This window comes from Dipodomys spectabilis, unplaced genomic scaffold (assembly GCF_019054845.1).
Source record: "Dipodomys spectabilis isolate Male_0828 unplaced genomic scaffold, ASM1905484v1 ptg000069l, whole genome shotgun sequence".
Lineage (NCBI taxonomy): Eukaryota > Metazoa > Chordata > Mammalia > Rodentia > Heteromyidae > Dipodomys > Dipodomys spectabilis.
In genome coordinates, this window is record NW_024870746.1 from 22,875,156 (window position 1) to 22,888,832 (window position 13,677).

Below are 13,677 nucleotides of genomic sequence, written 5' to 3' on the forward strand. Positions count from 1 at the left end.
AAAGTAAATGTGGAAGAATAGACCAGTAAAAAAAAAGCTATTAAAATACAACTGCCAAGAGCTTGAGATCTGAGGATCCCAGTTCAGAGTCAGCCCAGGCAGGAAAATCTTATCTCCAGTTAACCACCAAAAATCTGTTAGTAGAGTTGTGGTTTAAGTGGCCGAGCACTTGGCCTTAAGCAAAAAAACCCAAAAAACAAAAAACTCAGGACAGTGCCCAGGCAGAGTTCAAGTCCTAGGATAGGTAAAAAAACAAACAAACAAAACAAAAAACCTACCCCCACCAAAAAAATCAATTCCACAGAAATGAGCAGTAGTTGTGTATAAAGCTAACTTTTATTTAGGGAGGGGGAGGACAGAGGAATGAGCGATGGAATGGGTGGGTCTGAACAAGGTTCACTGTATGTATAGCTGAATGTCAAAATGAAACCCTGCTGTACAGCTAATCAATCGTATGGATAAAATATTAAGAATATTAATATCGCAAAAGCGTCAGATTTTCTAGAGATCATTAGTATGTCCCAGAATACCATAATGTTTTCATTATTATTTTTTGTTAAGGAGTGGTACAAAGGAGTTTCAGTTTCACACGTCAAGTTGTGAGTACAATACAACTTAACCAATTTTGCCTTTCCATCCTTCTCCTCATCCCATCTCTAACTGCAAGTTACTGAGATCTATTTTTATACAATGTATATTGAATATAACTGTATTTGTGTACTTTCTCCCTTCATTTGTGTGCATTATCAGTGTTTGACTCTAAATATTTGAATAGCTTAAGACTATATAGCCACTCATTTTAAGTGTCAATATATGATTTAGTATACCTTTTTGAAATTGATATGAAATAAAATGTACAAAACACTATATGATGTTTATGTAGATAAACATTGTATATAGATGTGTAACATTCAAATCTCTTCTCTCAAATATTTATTATTTCTTTGTGTGGTAAAAACATTCTAAATCTTTTCTTAAAACTTTTTTTGTTTAATATGCAATGCATCATTATTTTTATCTACAGTTATCTTGACAATCTGGATGTAACTTAATTCCTGCGAACTGATAAATTCTTTTTTTTTTTTTTTGGTTGTGGGGCAACTTGAACTCTGCTTGGGCGCTGTCCCTGCACTCTTCAGCTCGAGGCAAGTGCTCTACCACTTGAGCCACAGCACCACTTCTGGTTTTTAGTGGTTTATTGGAGATAAGTCTCCTGGACTTTTCTGCCTGGGCTGGCTTTGAACCGAGATCCTCAGACCTCAGCCTCTGAGTAGCTAGGATTACAGGAGTGAGCCACTGGTTCCCAGCAACTGATACATTCTTAAAAGCGGTGCTGTTTTAGTTGATCTAATGTATTCTGAAGCTATACCAAAGTTATCTAGGTGTTTTTTTTTTAAACAGTAACAATTATTCTTTTATTTTACTTTTCATGTTTTTTAAAGTATAAAACATAGTAATATTTGTAAAAATATTTGTAAAACAGAAAATATCCAGTGATTGACATTTTAGTCTTTATCATTCTCCCCACAATCGTTTAATATCTCTATAATAAACAAAAATCCTCATCCATAAAGTAGAAATGGATATAAAATGTTTTTTCTACAAACTTATTTGAACGAGTGGGTTCTGCTCTATAAAATAAAGCAACTATTGGAGCAAGAAAAGTGTGTGTGTGTGTGTGTATAAAGACAAAAATGTGAGAAGTTACTGGCAAAAAGGAAATTAAGTAATTACTGCTTATCGCTGCATAATAGAATTCTGTACATCTTATTTTCATATCTCAGTGCATGTTCCAGGTGTTCCTTTTCCAGTGTATGTTATGAACATTTTGAAATAAGGGAAATGATTGACTTATAAACCACTACTCTTAGACAACACACTTCTTTAAGTCCCTGAACTATTTTTCTCGAGCTTAATAAGGATCTGATCCTCCAACAAGAGGATGAAGAGCCTGAGGGAGTGACCGAAGGGCAGACTGAGAAGGGAGGCCTGGGAAGCTTCAGATCTTCATGAATCCAGATCTTCTTCTGTTGCAATGAATTGGCTCCTGTCTAGTCAACATGTAATTGAGGTATGCTCCGGCTTTATATGTTGTCAAGGAAGGCCGCTGAAATAACAGGATATGTTTCTTTAGATGACAGCATGATGGATAACAGAAACTACCAAGACTCTATATGCTTAAATGCTAATGATTTTGAGGCTGATGTCAGGTAGAAAATACAAATTCATCAGATGTGTTTATAGCCGTTGGATGTGGTTACTAACTAGGTAGGTCGCAAGAAGCTGGATGTAAATTGAGACTGAGTAGATATGAGAGAGATTAATGAGTTATTTGACCTAGCCAAGAAAATGTGAGCAAATAAGTGAACAGAACCTCCTTCAAGGAAACATACAGGTCAGTCACAATGCAGGAAGTATTTCCTCGAGTCTTTTCAGAAGGGCAGTGGGTAGTGGCTGTTGGAAGAGGATCATCTTCAGAAAGCATCTCCTCCTACTCTTCCTACAGTTAAGAGGGAGCTCATGTGGTAGACTGAGTACAAGAGAAATGCTTTTCTTGCTGTGCGAAAGCTTCTCCTCTGTTCAGGAAGGCTGTCCTTCCCCCAAGGGACCGAGCCCCTGATGAGGCCCAATAGTCACAGACTCCATTATTTCTGTCACCTGATTCCTCACCATCATCCCCTGCCCAGCATCACCGGTTACCTAACTCCCCTCCAAACATTTCGTGACCTTCAACCCACAGTTGTGTCCTTAGCATCTGCCTCTTTCCCTGTGTCATCCACTCTCTCCCCGCACCTGGTTTGGGTGCACAAGTCTCATGGATAGAACAGTCTCTAACTCACCCCTTGCCACACACGATTAACCTGGCTCCTGTGGAACGCTGGTCCAGAGTTTAATCCTCTAAAGGAACTATGAAGTGATTCAGGATTTCCTTTATGGTTTGAAAGCGAAGTGTCTCCCCTGAGAGCTCATGAGTGTGAAGGCCTGGACCCCAGCTGCTGGACCCAGTTACTGAGAGGTGATTGTATCGTAAGGGCTCTGCGGTCACTGGTGGATTAATCCCTGGGTGGATTAATATGATGGCATTATAGGGAAAGAGTGGAAAACGAAGGAGGTAGGACCTAGGTGGAGGTTGTGATCGCTGCAGGTGTGCCTGCCAAGATAAGCCCTGTCCCTGGCCCACTCACCACAGCAACGGGCACAGCCAATCATGGACTAACGTCTCTGAAACTATGAGGTAAAACAAATCTTTGCTCTTTAAAGAAATTTTGTGTGTGTGTATGACAGTACTGGCCTTAAACTCAAGGCCTGGGTGTTGTCCCTGAGCTTTCTTCATGCCAGGCTGGTGCTCTATCACTTCAGTCACAGCTCCACTTCTGCCTTTATAGGGGTTAATTAGACATAAGAATCTCATGGACTTTCCTGCCTGATGTGGCTTTGAACTGCCAACCTCAGATTTCAGCATCCTGAATAGCTAGGATTACAGGCATGAGCCACCAGTGCCCAGAAATGATGGTCACTGGTAAGAAAAGGCAGGATTAAATACTGTACCATGAATATAAAGTTGAGGTACAGCTCTTCACATGTAAAATGTGCAAAACAAAGTTCAAAAATACTATTACCAGGTAGGATTTACTGCAGACTATACTATCTTTCTCATCTGTCTATCCATCAATGTTGTCTATCTGTCCTATTTCTCTCTCTCTCTCTCTCTAATAATGAAAATATAGTACTTTTAAAGGGAAACAGCTTGTTTTAAAAATGATCAGGGAAAATGTTGAAAGGGGCGATGCTGATCAAGATGTACTGTATTCACAATCTGCTTTGTTGAATGGAAACTTCTTTGCACAACTACTTAAAGATAATACAGAAAATGCTGCTTCAAAGATGGACATCATTTTGGACTAGAGTTGTTGGGAAGAGCGTTTTGGTCAAGAGAACTCCAAGCTAAGTTTGTAGAACTTAGGTAAGAAGAAAGGTGGGAACGTGTTTTAGGCAGGTAATGTGGCAAGACTGTTTTCTAAAAAAAACTTCTGTAAAAGTGATTCAGTGCTCAGTCTCAGCACAACTGGACTCAAATCAATTTTTCACAACTTTCCATTCTAGCATGATAGAGGGAAATGAAAGCATCACCTCTGGACCTTGGAGGCGTAAGTTAGACACCTGTAGAGATTCTCTACTCTCTCTCCTCATCTCTAAACCTCTTGCACTATAAGATGTTCACTCACTTACATGTGTTATCTGTGCTAGTTTTGTCTTTATCTGAGTAAAACAGTATGAAAAGGCATTTTTCTAAGATTATATGATGTCTCAAGACTTTTATAACCTTTTGGTTACCTAGCCATGCACCCCAAGGCACAGGCAGACAACCATTTGGAAAGTATCCGAGTGGAAGACCACTAAAAATTCAGAAAAATAAAATATCAACTCTGAGGTATTTTTTTTTTAAAAAAACAATGCATATTTCATTTGCCATCATAAATAATAAGGAAAAATAAGATGTAAGACAGAAGGAAAGTCACTAGGAAGCCAGAGAACACACAGGGTATTACCAATTCGCTTCTGTCATAGGAGAAATGAAGACACAGCCTGGTGTTTTATTTGTTTAGGAAAACAAATAGAGTTTCTCTATCTTGGTTAATTATGAAATGCCTACCTTGTGCCCTTACCTTTCCCTGGGGCTCCCTTGTTAAATTTAGGATTCTTGATGGGTGTAGCTAGAGAAGACCAGGCTTAGATGAATGCAGACCAGGGTCAGAAAGAGGAAGTACTGAGAGAAAGGAAATTTTTTTTTTTAATGAACGTGATTTTTTTTTTAATGAACGTGATTTTTTTTTTTTTTTTGCTACTTCATTCTGGATGACAGAGCCTAAATTCTTTTCTAGGGTACTGGTGCAATTCTTTCTGACAGTGCCCTGAGGATTTGTGGTTAAAAAATTATTACAGTACCTAGGAACAGCTGGAGAAAGCAAGGAGCAAATGCATTTCTCTGCGTGATACAGGCAAGTGGAAGTTTGAATTTGCAAGTAACCTGAGAGTTGAAAATGGGGTAAGGTGAATAGGCAGTAAAGATTTGAGCAAAAAGGGAGAGCATATAATGATAGAAAGAAAGAGGGAAGGAAGAGATGGGGAGAGGGAGAAGAATGAAGAGTTAGGGATGGTCTCAGGAGAGAGAAGTTAGTTACAGGAGGCGAGTGGGACAGTGAAAGCAAAGAATCGGGGAAAAGGGAAAGTGAGGGTCCAGAGGATTTGAAAGAGATTCTATACATTAATGGAAACTGCCGGACTTGAGGATACACTCCTAAATGCTACTTCTGAAAGGTTCACAGCAGCTGGGCGCCAGTGGCTCACACCTATAATCTTAGCTCCAGGAAAGGCTGAGATCTGAGGATTGCAGTTCAAAGCCAACCCTGAGCGAACAACTACATGATAGTCTTGTGTGTAAGTTAACTACTAAAGAGCTGGAAGTGGAAGTATGGCTCAAGGGGTAGAATGCTAGCCTTGATTAAAAATACGAAGCAAGAGTGTAAGACTACCAGTTCAAACCTTGGTATGGGCAGGCACATAGACACAGACACAGACACACAGACACACACACCACAGAGGTCACAGTTTTCACTCTGAAGAAGAAAAACCACATAGTGCCTGGTCACAGTACCGACAGTCATTATGCAAAATCATTGGAAAAGGCAATATTCCAGGAAAATGAATGAGTGAATGAATGAATGAGTAAACAGAGGTGTTTCCAGTGAATGAGGTAGTTTCTAAGTTGTTTGGTATCATGACCTATCTAGTACAGTATACTATTCCAATTCTACTTCCATGGGCAATATTTGAATTGTTACATTTTGACTTCACCACAAGCACAGGTACCTGCTGTTTTCTTTACTTGATAGCAGACTTTGGGGCTGGGCATGGTCGCTTTCTGGAGGGTATAGATTGATATTCACTTCTTTAGACTTTCCATGCGTAATATTGCTAGTTGGTGGGGGGAGGGGAAGGAAACAGAAAAGCCAACTTAGTCATCTCAGTTTCAGTTTTGAAAGAAATTAGTAACTTGCATTTTGAGGTTAAAGTTATAATTTGTTTCAAATTCCTGTTTTCTCTTTGCAAGATATAGAAAACAAAAATGATAACCATATCTCATCTCTCACACAAAGTGAAAACTTGGATTAGGACATAATAGTAAAACCATCCTATATATTGTGTCAGGACACCCTAAATTATTTATAGATAGGTAACCTTGCTTTAAATCATTTCCTTATTTCTAAAGGAATTTTTATTAGTAACAGAGTTACCAGAAGGTTCTGACAGATTTCATGATACAAATGGCTTGCACTGCAATCCTTTTGCACAAAGTTCCTTTTTGTCAGTAGCTAATGAATGAGTGGTACTGGAAAGTTCTATTTTACATAAAAGCACTGCCCACAGTAAGCAGAGTAGCAGTAACTGTCCTGAGATAAGGTTGTCTATCTCTCTCAGCTACACACTATACATACAAGCAACCTTAGATTACACATACTAAAGACAGTTGTGACTCCACTGGACACAGACTTTTTTCTTGCCATTCTTTAGTGAATAATACAGTATGACAGTTACTTACATGTCATTTCCATTGTATTATGGGTCTCATAAGTAATCTTGAGATAAATTATGGCATATAATATTAGGAGATTGTACATAAGGATAGGGAAATAGTATACCATCATATAGAAAGGATTTGAGCATCGGCACGAGGATCCTACAATCTATGAGAATCCTACAATCAGCAGCCGTGGTCCTGAGAGATAACTGGGCATAAGCCTGTAATCCTAGCTACGGTGGAGGCAGGAGTTGGAAGATCAACATTAAGACCAGTCTGGGCCTCAATGTTTGAGAGACTCCATCTTAACCAAGAGCTGTGCGTGGCGTCCACCTGTTATCCCAGCTACAGGAGAAGCACAAGAACTGAGTGTGGCATCTGTCTCAGTGATGCAGGAAAGCACTAGCAGGAGGATCAGGGCCCAGGCATAAGGTAAGACCAGACCTTGAAAATAACCAACACAAAGAAGGACTGGTCATGTGGTTTTAGTAATATCATACCTTCCCAGAAAGCACAAAACACTGAGTTTAATCTCCAGTACAGCCAAAAATGAAGGAAAAAAAAAGGTAGTAGAATGGCCACTTGCTAGTGACTATAATCCTAGCTGCTCAGGTGGCAGAAATAGGAGGACCACAGTTCCAGGCCAGGCTAAACAAATGTTTATAGACCTTCATAGCAACATAAAAAAGCTGAGCATGGTGGGATGTACCTGTTATCCAACTAGGGTGGGAAGTGTAAATAGGGTAAAAAAATCAAGATGCTATCTAAAATATAGCAGAGCAAAAAGGGTTGAAGGCATAGCTCAAGGGCTAGAGCACCTACCTAGCAAGTACAAAGCCCTGAGTTAAAACGCCAGTACTTGCAAAAAAATGAAGAAAGCATTTATAGTAAGGGGAAATATGTAATCACATTAACATCATGTCCACCTAACATTTTCTGACATTCAATATGGGAGGAGCTGTGTTTAGGAAGATAGGAACGATTATCTACATTAAACAGGCAACAAAATGAAATTGAGAGGGTTGTTTTTTTCTTCTCTACTAGAAACTGAATATAAGACCTCACATATACTAAGCAAGTGCTCTACCACTTGAACCATGCCCTCAACCCTTTTATTTTATATTTTGTTTTTTGAGATAGGGCCTGGCTAACTTTACCTGAGGCTGGCCTCAAACTCAAGATCCTCCTGCCTCTCAAGAAGCTGGGATTATAGTCATGTATCACCACGCATGGCTAGGAAGGATTGTGTCTTGTCTAGGATTTCAGAGTTGGTATGAGCTGTGAAGTCAGGTTTCTCTGGCTACAAAGCTCATGCTCTCACCTGGAATGCTAAAGGGCCTCTTCCAGGGTTACTTGACAAGCACGTTATGTTTTATAAAGGAAGCAGATCAACTGTAGATTTATGTGTATGAATTGACATTTAGGATTTAAGAATGAACACACAAAGCTAACTCATTTCTAAGTTCTCATCACTTAGTTCCTCTTTACTATCTCATAGAACTGGGGACAAGAAGACCATGAGTCAGGGACCAGCCGGGGGGGGGGGGGGGGGGAGGGACAAGAATGGGCTCTGTGGTTGAGAGAGCATAGCGGGCTTGGCGAATCAGCTGTGCGGGAATGGCAGGTGCACCCACATTCTGCCCATGTTTGAAAGAAGGTGGGACTATTTCTGTGTGTGTGTGTGTCTTCTTTCTACTTTTGTCTCACTTTAATTTCTTAGTGAATCTTCAGATGGCTTATGCATCTTCTAATAGTGTCCTATGTCAGAGGCAGACCTAGTTTGTATGGTTCCAGGTCTGGTCTCTCTTAGCATAGGCCTTCTTCTATACTCTCCCCCTCGATCCACATTTTTAGTTCCCAGTTAAGCTGCTCTTCTGGCAGGATGACCCAAATGAAGCCCATGGTCACTGACCCTATGAGGCAGGTGAGCCCACTAATATTGTATCTCTACTGTGTCTCTTCTATGACTCGTTTCTTCTTTACTGCTACCACCTGCAGATGAAGAACAAGCAGTCACCTCCTACCCAGCTGCACCAACTTAGCCCCCAGCCTTACTCATGGAAGAAGATGGTGATGGATCAGCTCAATGGATTCTAGGAGAAAGACTTCTATATCCTGAGAATCTAAATTTAAATGGTAACTACTCCCCCCAGTTAGTTATGGATTATTTCTAACATGAAGACAAATGGTGTTTTGTGATGGAAGTGTGCAGTCATTAGCCCAGGAAGTATAATGGGCCAAAGAGGAAAGCTTTGAAAGAGTTTAGGAAATATTTACAGATGCCACAGATGTACCGGTTTTGACCGTAAGATGCTCTGATGTACGAGGGGCTGACCTCCCTGACTTTTGAGGATAAAGAAGACTGGTATCCTTTGCCCTGCCACATCTCTGGTTCTATGATGAACTTGATGGTTTTAATGAATGTGGAAGAAATAGAAGCAGGAGGCAGAATTTCATTTTGTTTTTTTTGCTGATTCTAGAGTTTGAACTCAAGGCTTTTTCATTCCCGTAGCTTTTTCACTCAAGGCTAGTGCTTTACCACTTGAACCACACCTCACTTCTGGCTTTTTGCTGGCTAATTGGAGAGGAGAGGCTCAGGGACTTTCCTGCCCAGACTAGCTTTGAATCACAATCCTCAGATCTGTCTCCTGTATAGCTAGGATTACAAGTGTGAGCCACCAGCACCCCCCCGCTCATTAATGTCTTAACAACAACAAAGCCCTCTTTCTGCTCATTTTCTCAATTCCTTCTGAAATGTTCCATTTATTTATTTATTTTGCTGATCCTGAAGCTTGAACTCTGGGCCTGAGCACTGTCCCTGCGCTCCTTTTTTGCTCCACTAGTTCTCTACCACTTGAACTACAGCACCACTTCTAGCTTTTTCTGTGATTAATTGGAGATAAGACTCTCATGGACTTTCCTGCCCTAGCTGGCTTTGAACTGTAATCCTCCCAGCCTCCTGAGTAGCCTAGGATTACAGGCATGAGCAACCAGCCAACTTGAAAATATTAAAAAAAAGTTATCATGTGCATTTCTTTACTTCTAAATACTTGCTTTCCCTATTTTATGTCAAGGGCTTGCCTTATAAGAATGACCACATTTGTCTATGTTATAGTGGGTTTTGTTTGAGAATTTCTTTTACTTCCCTTTGACCTATAAAAGGACATAAATACAACAGTGTGCATTTATTTGAGAATTTGGCTGTACTTACCGTTTTTTGTACCTGGGAATTACCCAACATAGCACAATGATGAGTAAGATAAGGAAGATCATACCTAAGACGATGCCTAGAGAAGAAAACAAAATAGTTAAATGCAGGGGGAAAATTTCACCCAGATGTTTTAAATTCTACCTTGATACCTAATTCTCCTAAAGGTTGCCAAGCAACTTTTATATGCAACTGTAAGTTCTATCTCAGGGTTACATGTTGACCTTCAGGAAGTAGACAGAAAATATCACAGGGCTGTAGTTCTTGTGGCCTGGCCATGTCTCTTCTGTAAGACATAAGACACAGGCTACTCTAAGCAACAGGAATTTCCTCTGGAGCAAACACTACTATAAAAGTTTTCCTGCCAGACTCTGGTGGCTCACGCCTGCAATTCTAGCTACTCAAGGGGCTTAGATCTGAAGATTGTAGTTTGAAACCAATCTGGGCACAAAACTCCATGAGACTCTTATCTCCAATTAACCAGTGTAAAGCCAGACATAGAGCTGTGGCCCAAGTGGTACAGTACCAGTCTTCAATGGAAAAAGCTAAGTGGGAACGTGAGGCCCTCATTTAAAGCCCCTGTATGAGCACCAAAAACAAACAAAATAAAACACCTATTCTTATATAGACAAACCATAGAAATGAACTCAGCAAACCAGTCCTGCTGCTTTCAGTTTGTGCAAGATTACCATCTGGAAGCAAAGAGGAAGTTGCTGTCTCTACTCACATTGAAATATTTCTCTTTCTCCCTCCTCTATCTACACATACCTCTCTCTCTATATATAAGTATACACATGTACACACCTATGTATATATTTTTTCCATAATAGGGTTTGAACTTAGGGCCTTTGACTTGCTAGACAGGTACTCTACCACTTGAGCCATGTCTCTGGCCCCCAAACAATGATTTTTTTTTTTACACGAAAGGATGATTTTTTTCATTTGTAATGGTTCAAAGTAGTAAAAAAAAATCCTTTGATGAAAAATACACTTATTTTCATTTTAATTGAACCTTATGATGGTCTTTTGATCTCTTTTTACACTGTATTCATTATAAGTAGCTAAGTAAGGTAAAAAGTTAAACAAGTAGATACTTACTGTCAGAGATACCACAACCCCTTCACAAAACTTACCAATTATGAGAGTAGTACGTGAGCCTAAAAAGGAAAATCACAACATCAATCTGGCATACAACATAATCCAACAGCCTCTTGTGTGCAGGACAATCTTTAATACTCAGTTAATTATTTTCTTGTCCTGGGTTTGAACTCAGGGCTTGTGCTTGCTAAGCAGGCACTGTACCACCTGAGCCATGCCTCCAGCTCATTTTGCCTTCTAGTTATTTTCCCAATAGTCTGGTCTGGACTGCTATTCCTGCAACCTACAGCATTGAGAATGGAGGGCCTGAGCTCTGCTGCAGGGAAAGTACTCCCTGACCCATGCTGGTAAGTTTTCTTGAAGGCCTTCTTTCCCACTGAAGTATGCCTAGCTTTTAAGGCTCCCAGTCTATAAAGAAATCATGTGATGCGTGCAACTCTGAAGTGATATACACAGACAACACAGAGGACTCCTTGAGGAGAGTGAGGAGAGAAAGGCTGGTCCTCTTCTCATTGCCATAAGCTTTCTGGGAAGAGCTAGTAGGTGGATATCAAGAAGTGTGGTGTCAGGCACCAGCACTGGTGGCTCACACCTATAATCCTAGCTACTCAGGAGGCTGAGATCTGAGGACTACAGTTCGAATTCAGCCTGGGCAGGAAAGTCCGTGAGACTCTTCTCTCTAATGAACCACCAGAAAACCTGAAGTGGCACTGGCACTGTGGATCACAAAGTGGTAGAGCCCTCACTTTGAGCAAAAGAGCTCAGGGACAGTGCCCAGGCCCTGAGATCAAGCCCAGTGATTGCCAGAAAGAAACAAAGAAGTGTGAGAAAGAAGAGATCTCCTCTGTCACTCCTTAGTTTACAGACGAATCTAGGAACCAAGTTAATAACAGGCTGATTAACAAAATTAAACGTTTTATTTGACTTATATGTACATGGGGTGTCTGAAGGAATGACCTAAGCAGATGTTTGTTTTTTTTTTAGACTTTTTAGAGGAAAAATCCTGAACTGGCAAAGGAATGAAGGGCTAGTTTTAGGAACATCAATAAGAAACATGCCAGGTGCTGGTGGCTCACCCCTGTAATTCTCAGAATACTGAGATCTGAGGATCAAGGTTCAAAGCCAGCCTGAGAAAAAAAGCCCATGACAGTCTTATCTCCAATTAACTAGCCAAAAGCTGAAAGTGGAGGTGTGCCTCAGGAGGTAGAGCACCAGCGTTAAAGAAAAAAGCAAAGTGAGAATGTGAAGCCCTGAATTCAAGCCCAGTGTCAGCAAACAGAAGGAGGAAGAAGAGGAGGAGGAGGAAGGGAACACCGATCAATTTACTTATTCTAGTAAATTATAGCTTCAATGTCTAGTTACTGACGATTAAAGTTCTTTTCCTGCCTTGACAAGGGGCAGACGTCCCTCCGGGACACATTTTTTTTTTCTTTGCAGTGTTGAGGATCCAACCTGGAGCCAAGTGCATTAAAGTAGACAGATAGCACTACCACTGATCCAACCTGGAGCCAAGTGCATTAAAGTAGACAGATAGCACTACCACTGAGCAATACTCCTAGTCCCAGCAAAACAGTCGAAGGAAGGCACAGGCTAAATGTCCCTTCCTGCAGTTACAATTCCTCAGGTAATCTCATCATGAGACAGTTGCTCTTCCAATTTGTAATTCTTTTCTTGAGATGGAATATCTTTGATTTCTTCATTAGTCAAGACCATAAATATCACATTATACTTGGTGCAAGACGGGTGAATGAAAAGTCACCACAGCTAGGAAGGGCTACATTCATTGCCCTTATACTTACTAGATGTACATACAGCCAATTGAGGGTGCCATCCATCCGCTTGGCATTGGCTCCAGGGGCTGCCTTCCAATGTATACCCATGTTGGCACTCTAGAGTTATGTTTTCCTGATAATGATATTCTTCTTTAATTCCCATCTCCTTCCGGATTCCATCCATAAATGGTGGGAGGCTACATTTTATTTCTGAAACCAGAAAAATCAGAACCAAGCTATAATTGTTAGCTGCAATCATCCCAATAGAAATACCTGGAATCCTACACTTACTTTGCATTTGGCAAAGAGGAGACATGTTTTCAATCAAGAGTTGATTGAAAGGTCAGTTGACCTTTGACTCTTCCAAATATCCTATGATTTAACAATCCCCTACTTCTATTTCTGCTATACAGTGAAGGAACATGGAATACTTTTGATTATTTATTCTGCAACTGGAAAGTTCCAGAAGGCTGAGGAGTTAGGACAGTCACATTCTACCTTTGGATTCACTTGGGTCCTACCATAAGGCAACAGCAGTGTCATTTAATTCTTCCAAGATATCTAACATATACTGGTATTTTTTGGTCAGTTACATGCATATCTGGCCCATTTCCACACATAAAGAAGTTAGTCATGATTTTGAATTTTAAGTATGATTTTTTCCCACTTGATTTACTTTATCTTACTTAACCGTTCCTTTTGTTTTTTCTACCTACCCATCATTACTTTCTTCAGCTTCAAGAGAAATGTCTGTCTTATAAGAGCCTCAAAATTAGCCTAAAGTATTATTTTTCCTTTATAAGTATCATGTGATCTTCCTGTATGAAAATAGTAGATGGATTTAAAAACAACAGACCCCTTTGGTAAACAGCAAGTCCATGGAATGAAGAAGAAGAACCTGTTCTTTTACCAAAGTTCCTAGCTGATTTTTGCTCATGCTCTGGATGAAAAATCACTAGTAGAAAGCATGCTTGAAGAGGACAGTTAAGACAAAATGAATTATAAATATTCAATACTTG

The 13,677-nt window shown here is 40.1% G+C and overlaps 1 protein-coding gene across 5 annotated transcripts in view; it reads right to left on the minus strand.

The window, feature by feature from the left end:
* Positions 1–1,909: 1,909 nt before the first annotated feature.
* Positions 1,910–13,677, minus strand: part of LOC122109129 (complement receptor type 1-like) — a 35,085-nt gene continuing 23,317 nt past the window's right edge. For 4 of the 5 annotated variants that reach the window (XR_006147680.1, XR_006147679.1, XR_006147681.1 and 1 more), the window contains 6 exons: positions 12,686–12,868; positions 10,922–10,945; positions 9,792–9,867; positions 5,872–5,976; positions 4,668–4,768; positions 1,910–2,107 (listed from right to left, as the gene is read on the minus strand). Coding sequence is in view for 1 of the 5 variants with exons in the window: in XM_042681312.1 (XP_042537246.1) it covers positions 2,095–2,107; positions 5,872–5,976; positions 9,792–9,867; positions 10,922–10,945; positions 12,686–12,868 (401 nt within the window). In the remaining 4 variants the exon portion in view is untranslated. The remainder of the gene's footprint in view (positions 2,108–4,667; positions 4,769–5,871; positions 5,977–9,791; positions 9,868–10,921; positions 10,946–12,685; positions 12,869–13,677) is intronic. The other variant, XM_042681312.1, reaches the window with a different exon arrangement.